Genomic DNA, 11351 nt, shown 5'->3' on the forward strand with positions numbered 1-11351 from the left:
TAGAGTAAATTATCAATGTTTAAGCAAATTAATATATATATATTTTATATATAAATTTATACTAGGTATAAAATAAAATAATATTTATTAATGGCAATATATTATATAAAACATTCTATAAAATATATAAAAAATATTTTCAATATTTATAAATTAGCAATATTATTTCAAAATATTTTATATAAGTACAACTATAAAAACACGCTATAGGTATTAAATGTAAATAATAAATATTTATATTGCTAACAAAAAAACCAAACAACAACAACATGCATGGGGACTGTTATTTTAGGAGTGTGATTACTCTTATTTTGTCAAACTATACTTTTATTTTAAAGATTGATGCTAATTCGCTAATTGGGTCTATGGGTTAAAACACGAGATGTGTCTCTGAACTAAAGAGCAGAAAGCTGCGAGTTTTCTCTGGAGATCGGCACTCTCTGAATCAATCGTATGGATGTTGAGGTGTTTAATTATCTCTCTGGATGGCCTGGAAGGCCGTGTTGATCTCCGGTGAGGACTGTAAAGCGTTAACGCGCTACAGGAGTGTACAGTAACAGACGGCAGGGTTGATGAGCTGGTTAACGAGCAGCGAGTCTCACCGACGCAGTTCTTGCCGTCCGGCGTCAGGTTATAGCCATCCAGACACAGACACCTGAAGGAGCCCATGCTGTTGATGCACTGGCCGTTCCTGCACACCTGACTGGCGTGAACGCTGCACTCGTCGATATCTGAACACCAACACATCACACCATTAACCCTTCACAGTCATTCCTCACCATAAACCACCTCTGCTTTCACCGTGATCACAACAACTTTGACACCCAACCCACAGAATCAATAACAAACGCTGATCTGTATTGTGAACTCCTGCAGTATTTTGCAACTTCAATTACAAGATTTTCATAAAACATCCAAAACAATAGCCAACAGTATTTACGGACATTTATGACTGCATTATCTTTGCATGTACATTTGCACAATTTTTGCTCTTATTTAGCATAACATTTTATTTAAAAAAGATTAAGACCCTAAATGCAAAAACAGATTTCCTTTGAAGCATTTTAAGAGACGTTTTATCTTAAAAAAATGCTAAATGCATTTCTGTAATTAAATATTAAACTGTAAAACAGCCTTTAATTATTAAATTGTATAAAATTAACACTTTGACAAACACATTAAAACAAAAATAAAAGCATCTTCTGTGGGATTTATATTATTGCTGACATGCAAATCTATTCATATATTCAAGATATTTAAATGTTAGATATTAAATGGTTAATTATGATTTTAATCACAATATAAAAAGTCTAAAATACATTTTAAATTGTAAAGTTTCATTCTGATCGAAGACAATTAAACATTTTAGTCTTTACTGTTGATCATATGCACATTTATTTACACCATTAAATTGTTAATTATGTATTTCAAAAGTTTAAATGGTTAAAGTCACAATACAAAAAATTGTAAACACATTTTAAAATTGTAAAGTTTCATTCTGATTAAATGAAAGGAAACATTTTTGCCTTTGCTGATAATATGCAATTTTTAATGATATTAAATTGTTAATTATGTTTTTAAAGAGTTTAAATAGTAAATGTCACAATGCAAAAGAAATGTGTTTTATGTGCTTTTTAAAATGTCAGAGTTTGCTTATTTACAATATTAATTTGTTCATTAAAAGAGCTTAAATGGTTAAAATCACTAAAAAGTTCAAAATAAATTTTAACATTTTCCTTTCCTTTAATCTAATTGAAATTTTAAAATGTAAAAATTAATTTAAAACTTTTTCTAATGTGATTTTAAACATTTAAACTCTTTAAATGCATAATCAACAATTTAATATCGGAAATAAATGTGTAATCAAAATTAAACTTTACAATTTTACAATTTATTTTCAACTTTTTATAATGTGATTTTACCCATTTAAACTCTTTAAATACATAATTAACCATGTAATATTGTAAATAAATATACATATTATCAGCATTAATGACTAAAATGTTTCCTTTCCTTTAATCAAAATGAAACTTTACAATTTGACAATTTATTTTTAACTTTTTCTAATGTGATTTTAAACTCTTTAAATACATAATTAATGCTGAAAATATGCAAATTTCTTTGCGATATTAAATGGTTAATTATTTATTTAAAGAGTTAAATGGCTAAAATCACACTAGAAAAAGTTTCAAATCAATTTTAAAACTGTAAAGTTTCATTCTGATTAAAGGAAAAAGGAAAATGTTAATTTGTTAAAGGGGTCATATGATGCGATTTCATTTTTTCCTTTCTCTTTGAAATGGTTAAAATCACTAAAAAGTTTAAAATAAATTCAAAATGTTTCATTTCCTTTAATCTAATTGAAACTTTAAAATGTAAAAAATTATTTAAAACTTTTTCTAATGTGATTTTAAACATTTAAACTCTTTAAATGCATAATCAACTATTTAATATTGGAAATAAATGTGTAATTAAAATAAAAGTTTACAATTTTACAATTAATTTTAAACTTTTTATAATGTGATTTTAACCATTTAAACTCTTTAAATACATAACCATGTAATATTATAAATAAATATACATATTATCAGCATTAATGACTAAAATGTTTCCTTTCCTTTAATCAAAATAAAACTGTTCATAATGTGATTTTAACCATTTAAACTCATAAATATATAATTAACAATTTAATATCGTAAAGAAATGTGTAATCAAAATGAAAATGTATAATTAGACAATTTATTTTAAACTATTTCAAACTCATACAACAATACATAATTAATGCTGATAATATGCACATTTCTTTGTGATATTAAATGGTTAATTATTGATTTAAAGAGTTAAATGGTTAAACTCACATTAGAAAAAGTTTAAAATCAATTTTAAAACTGTAAAGTTTCATTCTGATTAAAGGAAAAAGGAATAATTTAACACGTAATCAGATTTCTTTGCGATATTAAATGGTTAATTATTTATTTAAAGAGTTAAATGGTTAAACTCACATTAGAAAAAGTTTAAAATCTATTTTAAAACTGTAAAGTTTCATTCTGATTAAAGGAAAAAGGAATAATTTAACACGTAATCAGATTTCTTTGCGATATTAAATGGTTAATTATTTATTTAAAGAGTTAAATGGTTAAAACCACATTAGAAAAAGTTTAAAATCAACTTTAAAACTGTAAAGTTTCATTCTGATTAAAGGAAAAAGGAATAATTTAACACATAATCAGATTATGGAAACATATTATGTCTGTATAACTCCAACAGGCTTCTTCTGGTCAATCTATAAGCGCACAGAAGCTGTAGTAGTTGTAATCTTACCCATGCAGTCGTTGTTGTGCGTGAGCTCGAAGCCGGGGAAGCACAGGCAGTTGTAGGAGCCCACAGTGTTTTTACATGTACCGTTTCCACACGGCTGTCTGTCGCACTCGTCGATATCTGCCAGAGACAACGAGAGACAGCCGATCACACGCCAGACTCGCTTCACACGACAGAAACCGCCACAGACACTCACCCATGCACATGGTCTGGTCCGGCGTGGTCTTGAAGCCGTTGTGGCACAGACAGCGGAAGCTGCCCTGAGTGTCGATGCACTCGCCGTGACTGCAGACGTTCGGGATCTCCTGACACTCGTTACGGTCTGACAAAACACGCCACAACAATCACAAGATCCCATCAGACTCACAGCTCTTTAGTCTGTGGTTTATAATAAGTCTGATGAAGATGTGGAGGAAAATGTTTCGCAGGAACGAATGCACTAAAAAAAGTGTGTTCCACTACAGGGCTCGTGAAAATCAGCCAGACGTTGATGTTTAAAAAATTATAAATATAAATCATTTAAGCAGTCATTAGTTGCGTTGGTTTTCGAAGGTGTGGAATTTAAATTCAGGCTCTATTTAAATAAAATTAGCATCAAATAAAATGAAATAATGTAGTCATAAAATAAAATTTAAAAATAAAATTTAAAAAAGTAAGCAGTGATTAGGTGGGTTAGTTTTTGAAAGTGTGTCATTCAAACTCCATTTGCATAAAATAAAATAAAGTAATAAATATAAGTAATTTTAGCAGTCATTAGTTGGGTTGCTCTTTTAAGGTGTGGCTTTCAAATGAAGTCTTTTTAAATTGGAAAAAAAAAACTAAACTAAACTAAAATAATAAAATCAAATGATTTAAGCAGTCATTAAATAAAAAATAAATAAATATAAAAATAAAAAAATTATTTAAGCAGTCATTTGATGGGTTGGTTTTTGAATTTGTGACATTCAAATTCAGGGTCTATTTGCATAAAATAAAATAAAATTATAAAAAAATAAAAATAAAATAAAATTATATCACAAGCATCCCTTTAAAATAATACAACCAAAACCATGTTAATTATATAAATGGCGCAGATGTTTGTAAATGTGGTGCATTTCATTTTGAACCTTCTTTTTTTGTGTTTGCCTTGAAAATAATGACAGTTGCACCTTTCATTGCGCTTTCAATACCGATAACATTATACCAGCACATATTGCGCCTGCTAAAGTTGTGCAAGTGGTTTTGAGCAGAAAATTGCACTCATTTTGTGTGCAATTAATGCCTACTTAAATGATTTTATTTGCATTTAATGCAAATGCAGCCTGAGTTTGAATGCCACAACTTCAACAACTAACACATCGAATGATTTGAATTGAATTACATTTTTTATTCTTTTCTTATTGAGTAAATTTGGTAAACACTGGTGGACTGTGTGGACTCACCGACGCAGGCTCCGCTGGGCGACAGCTTGAAGCCGGCCGAACACTCGCAGCGGTAGCTGCCGGGGATGTTGATGCAGTTAGCGTTGCGTTGGCACAGGCTGTCGCCGCTGTTGCACTCGTCCATATCTGTGGCGAACAGACGGTGTAAGTCAAGAAACACGCCAGCGGTCTTCAGTGTGAAGGCAGCTGAGCGCCGGTACCTTCGCAGATGAGCAGGATGTTGTTGTAGCTGAAGCCCATGGGACACTCGCAGCGGAAACTGCCGATCTGGTTGATGCAGACGCCGTTCGCGCAGATTCCTGGGATCTCGCGGCACTCGTCGATATCTGAGGAGAGCAAACGTGCCGCTCGTATGAAAGCGCTCGCGCAGAGCTTTGTGTTGATGAAGTGAGATGCTCAAGGCGACTCACCGATGGGTTTTCCGGTGTGAATGTCGATGATGAACCCGGGAGCCTGATTTCCACACAACAGCTGGTACTCGGCTGCAGGAGACACAGAAACACCAATCAGTGTGGAGGCCACAGCCTCAGAAACAAGACCGCCTCAAATATTCATATTTATATATGTATTTTTTATAGAGAGAGTTTTTTGTGCAATGCAATGCATTTTATATTTTATTTTATTTTACTTTATTTCATTTTATTTTATGCTGACTTTGAATGCCACACCCTCAGAAACTAAGACCCAAATTATTTATGTTTATATTTATTTTCTATATATTTTTATTTTATTTTTTATTTTACTTTATTACATTTAATTTATTTATTTCTATTTATATAAATTTTTATTTTATTCAGTGCAAATGGAGCCTGAATTTCAATTCCCCACCTTCAGAAAACAAGTCTAATGACTGTTTATTTTAATTTAATATAATTTAATGTAATGTAATTTAATTTTATGCAAAAGTTGCCTGAATCTGATTGGCACACCCATTAGAAACCAAGATTTAAGTAATGACTGCAAAAATTTAAATTAAAAATTAAATAAAGATATATATATATATATATATATATATATACAATATTTTTTAATGCATTGCAACTTATTTTATACTATTTAATTGTATTTTATGCTAAGTTGAATGTTGAATTATGCAAAATCGAATGCCACACACTCAGAAACCAATACTTAGCCAATGACTGCTTAAATTATTTATATTTCTAAATTTTATTTTTATGCAATGTATTTCATCTTATACTATTTTATTTAATTTTATGCAAAAGTTGCCTCAATTTGAATGCGAGATATATGTATTTATATTTGTAATTTTATGCATTATGCATTCAAAGCTCTGTGCTGTCGGCATCACATCTGACGTAAAACTAAAGACAGTGCAGTCAGAAAAGCAGCTGAAATGGTCCTCTCCAGCAGCGGCGTCAGCTCTCATGCACTACAGAACCAGCGGCGCTGCGAGACACACTCACATGTGGCCGGCGTGGGACAGGCCTCGCAGGGTCTGTTCCAGGCTTTGCCCACGTTATACGAGCAGCAGCACATCTTCTTGGTCATGTTGAAGGACAGCTCGTTCTCGCAGGTGTCGTTGAAGTTGCGATAGCACACGCTCTTTCTCATATCTGCCAAACCAAAGCAGAAAACACCCAGATGAGCTGCAGAAGCTGTGACTGAGTGGCGACGCGCGGGACGAGCGGCTCTTACCCATGCAGTTGTTTCCTCCGTTCACCTGCATGTACTCGGGAGGACAGACGCAGGTGTAGTTCCCCAGCGTGTTGTAGCAGGTTCCTGGACCGCAGATGCCGATGTGCGCCGTGCATTCATCAATATCTGAGAGAACATCAGCATTCAGACACTCAGAAACTCTTATATGCATGTCTTCATTACAATAATTCAAATGAAATCATGCAACATAATAAAAAAAATCAGTTATATACTTTTAATTATTTCATTAAAAGTAAATTAAACAAATTCATTAAATTACATGCATAAATATTCAAATAAAAGTTAATTAAAAAAAGTTACTAAACATTAAAATGTACTAAATCTAAAATTGTAATTTAAAGTAAATTAAATTATTAAAATAATATACATTTAATATATTTTTTTAATTACTTAAAATAAAATAAAAAATAAAATTTAAGATTTTGTTTAATTAAAATGACACACAAAGTAATTTTAAAAAATACGTTCATAAAATAAATCAAGGTTGCTAAACACTGAAATCAATAAATGCAAAACTGTTAATTAAAAGTCATTAAATTATTGAAATATTAAAATAAATGATATAAATAAGTATAATATAAACAATCATAAAAATACAGTCATAAAATAAACTAAGGTTACTAAATAATAAAATTCAGTAAATGTAAAATGTTATTAAAATAAGTTTTAGTTCTTAAATGTACATTTCTTAAGTAAATTTAATTCTTGAAATATTAATATAAATTAAAATATGAATATAACTGTAATATAAACATTTAATTGAAATGAATTAACTAAAATGTAATTGTTGTTATTCAGTAAAAAGTATATTACACATTAAAATATGAATTTAAACTGAAATATAATTTCATTTATTATATATCACTTAATTAATATGTATTTAATTAAAATTACACACAATTATAAATGAATAAAATAATTAATAAAAATAAATGTAAATTTAATCAATCACTTAGTTATTAAAATATTAATATAATTTTATATACATTTAAATTGAAATTAATTAAAAGTTTAAAAAAAAATCGATTTAAATGTCAAAAATAAAACAATTCATTAAAATACATTCCTAAAATAAATCAAGGTTACTAAACATTAAAATTCAATGAATGTAATTAAAATATTACAAATATTAATATACATTTAAAATTAATATGTCATTGAAATATGAATATTCCATTGTTTAATTAGACATTATTTATTGTTATATAAATGTAAAAGTAAATTACACAAACAAATAAATTAATGCATATATGTGGCCCTGCAGCACAAAAGCAGTCTTAAGTCGCTGGGGGATATTTGTAGCAATAGCCAAAAATACATTGTATGGGTCAAAATTATAGATTTTTCTTTCCAGGGTCACAAATATAATGAAAGGTTACTAAACATTAAAAATGAACTGATCATAAAATATGAGCGCCTCAGGTGAACTCAAATGACCTTCGCAGATGCGCGTCTCCTGGTTGAGGTAGTATCCGGCGGGACACTCGCACTGGAAGCTGCCGAAGGTGTTGACGCAGTTTCCCCCCTGACACAGACCCGGCAGCTCCTGGCACTCGTCGATGTCTGCGAGCGGGACACAGAGACAGAGAGGGCCGTCATTACACACACACACACACCAGACCGCAGGCGCTGTCCTGCATCACAGCATCCGCTCTTACCCTCCAGGATGACGGTGATGGGATTGGGCCGGAAGCCCTCTCCTCCGGGACACAGGGTTTTGTACTCAGCTGTGAGGAGACACACAGTTCATCATGAATACAAGCAGTCTGACTGTTCGCTCGTACCGATATCAGAGTGACCGACTGCCATTATAATGATGAGATATATGTGACCCTGGACCACAAAATCAGTCAGAAGGGTCAATTTTTTAAAATTGAGATTTATACATCATCTGAAAGCTGAATAAATAATCTTTCCATTGATGTATGGTTTGTTAGGATAGGACAATATTTGGCCGAGATACAACTATTTGAAAATCTGGAATCTGAGGGTGCAAAAAAATCTAAATATTGAGAAAATCGTCTTTAAAGTTGTCCAAATGAAGTTCTTAGCAATGCATATTACTAATCAAAAATTAAGTTTTGATATATTTACGGTAGGAAATTTACAAAATATCTTCATGGGACATGATCTTTACTTAATATCCTAATGATTTTTGGCATAAAAGAAAAATCTATAATTTTGACCCATACAATGTATTTTTGGCTACAAATATACCCCAGCGACTTAAGACTGCTTTTGTGCTCCAGGGTCACATTTATACAAATCATTATTTAATGACAGTAAATGAGACAAAAAATAGAGGGAATTCCAGTTTCAGGTGGTTTTACTGTAGATATCGGCTGATGCTAAATAACTAAATATTTACCGATATATCGGTCTATTTTTCTTACACTCCACAAGAAACTAAAGTAAGACTAAAGTAACTGGGAATAAAAAATGAATCATAATTTTATGCAATCTTAATAATTTAATTTTATTAGTGCTGTCAAACAAACAATCGCGATTAATCGCATCCAAAATAAAAGTTTTTGTTTGCATAATATATATGTGTGTGTTCTGTGTATATTTATTATGTATATATAAATTGTGTCATTGTAACAGAAAATCATTAAAATTAGCAATTTGCTTTTAAATAATTTTACATGGTTTGATTTTAATGTTTATTAACATCGTTTCATTCTATGAATTCATTTTTATAAGCTGTTTTAAACATATAGCTCAGTAGAGATAGACATATTAAAAATGCAATTAATATTTCACAAATTATCCGAATCAGCTGCTGCTTATTTTTAAATATTTTTAAGTGAAATTGAAGCTAATACTGCGTAAACTAATTTTATTTCAGCAATTGAATAATATTGTAGCATATTCTTTACATACATGTCTATATATAATCATTATATTTGATATTATTTATCCTGCTTTCTGAATTCATTATTGGCCATTGAAAAAAAAAAAACATACACTACAGTTCAAAAGTTTGGATCAGTAAGACTTGTAATATTTTTAAAGAAGTCTCTTCTGCTCATCAAGGCTGCATTTATTTGATCAAAAATACAGAAAAAAACAGTAATCTTGCAAAATGTTATTACAATATAAAATAATGCTTTCTATTTTAATATCCTTTAAAATATAATTTATTTCTGTGATGCAAAGCTGAATTTCCATCATCATTACTCCAGTATAAAGTGTCACATTATCCTTCAGAAATCAGAGTACATGATGGCACTAAATTGTTTGCATTTGATAAGTGACCAAAAAAGAGAGAGAAGAGAGAGGAATATTCAGTGTGTTATTAATTTTATGTCATAGAGACCGAATAAGGCTCAATATCAGAATCCTCAATATGTACACTACCGGTCAAAAGTTTTGGGATCAGTAAGACTTGTAATGTTTTTTAAAGAAGTCTCTTCTGCTCATCAAGGCTGCATTTATTTGATCAAAAATACAGAAAACAAACAGTAATCTTGCGAAATGTTATTACAATATAAAATAATGGTTTCTATTTTAATATCCTTTAAAATATAATTTATTTCTGTGGTGCAAAGCTGAATTTCCATCATCATTTCTCCAGTATAAAGTGTCACATGATCTTCAGAAATCATTCTAATATGCTGATTTATTATTAGAATTATCAACAGTTGTGCTGCCAAATATGTTTTTTTGGAACCTGTGATACTTTTTTCAGCATTCTTTGATGAATAGAACGTTAAAAAGAACAGCATTTATTCAAAATATAAATCTTTTCTAACAATTCTGTCACTTCTTATCAATTTAACACATCCTCGCTGAATAAAAGTTTCATTTCTTTCAAAAAAAGAGAATAAAAATTTACTGATCTCAAACTTTATTGTTAGAGAAGATTTCTATTTTAAATAAATGCTGTTCTTTTTAACGTTCTGTTCATCAAAGAATGCTGAAAAAAGTATCACAGGTTCCAAAAAAAAATATGAAGCATAATAAATCAGCATATTAGAATGATTTCTGAAGATCATGTGACACTGAAGACTGGAGTAATTCAGCGCTGAATCACAGGAATAAATTAGATTTTAATGTATATTAAAATAGAAAAACGTTATTTTACATGGTAATAATATTTCACATTTTTCCTGTATTTTTGATCAAATAAATGCAGCCTTGATGAGCAGAAGAGACTCCTGTAAAACATTACAAACGGTTCTGATCCCAAGCGTTTGAGCGGTAGAGTATGGTTTGACTACTAGCACATCGTCTGAACAGCTGTGTGATGCTCTGGTGTGTCTGTACTGGAGTTGATGGGCGGGCAGAGTTCGCAGGGGTTTCCCCAGGCTCCCCCCAGCGAGCAGCAGCAGGAGGCGCGGGTCACTCCCACCCCGATCTCAGCGCTGCAGGAGATGCCTCCGTCACCGCGGTCCAGAGTGTCCAGGAAGCAGTTCCCCACACGAGTGTCTGCCACAGAACAGACATTAGATTAACTGCGCCGTGATTCGGGTGAAATCATGCGGCGGGACGGTTTCAGTACCGACACAGCCCACGCCCGACGGGTTGAGCTCGAAGTCCGGCGGGCAGTTGCACAGGTAGCTGCCGGGCAGATTCACACACACGCCGTTGATGCAGTTCACCGGGTCGAAACACTCGTTTATATCTGTGAGAGAGAGACAAAACTGAGAAACCACATGCTCGAAACTGAGACTGCGCTCACATTCAGAGGCTCCTTTGTAGATGCTTGCTGAAATGAACAGTGTTGGGGGGAACGCATTACAAGTTACATAATCAGATTACTTTTTTCAAGTAACTAGTAAAGTAACACATTACTTTTTAATTTACAAGAAAATATCGGAGTTACTTTTTCAAATAAGTAACGCTAGTTACTTTGTTTCCCCATTTATTGATTGAAAGCTCTCCTGTCCTCTTGTTGAGAGAAATCGGGAGTAAGATGTTACTTTAGTTCTA

General features: G+C 31.5%; 1 protein-coding gene across 1 annotated transcript in view; it reads right to left on the reverse strand.

Annotated features, from left to right (window-relative positions):
* The window catches only part of LOC107742800 (fibrillin-2-like), an 80918-nt gene that overhangs the window by 20485 nt on the left and 49082 nt on the right, over positions 1-11351 (reverse strand). Inside the window, exons 36-47 of the mRNA XM_016555842.1 lie at positions 10921-11043; positions 10686-10847; positions 8075-8143; positions 7854-7979; positions 6396-6521; positions 6164-6313; positions 5150-5221; positions 4940-5065; positions 4740-4865; positions 3515-3640; positions 3322-3438; positions 603-731 (exon numbers count right to left, since the gene is read on the reverse strand). Coding sequence (XP_016411328.1) covers positions 603-731; positions 3322-3438; positions 3515-3640; positions 4740-4865; positions 4940-5065; positions 5150-5221; positions 6164-6313; positions 6396-6521; positions 7854-7979; positions 8075-8143; positions 10686-10847; positions 10921-11043 — 1452 coding nt within the window. The remainder of the gene's footprint in view (positions 1-602; positions 732-3321; positions 3439-3514; positions 3641-4739; positions 4866-4939; positions 5066-5149; positions 5222-6163; positions 6314-6395; positions 6522-7853; positions 7980-8074; positions 8144-10685; positions 10848-10920; positions 11044-11351) is intronic.

The sequence above is a fragment of the Sinocyclocheilus rhinocerous genome, unplaced genomic scaffold, assembly GCF_001515625.1.
Source record: "Sinocyclocheilus rhinocerous isolate Xijiao unplaced genomic scaffold, SAMN03320098_v1.1 scaffold1879, whole genome shotgun sequence".
Classification (NCBI taxonomy): domain Eukaryota; kingdom Metazoa; phylum Chordata; class Actinopteri; order Cypriniformes; family Cyprinidae; genus Sinocyclocheilus; species Sinocyclocheilus rhinocerous.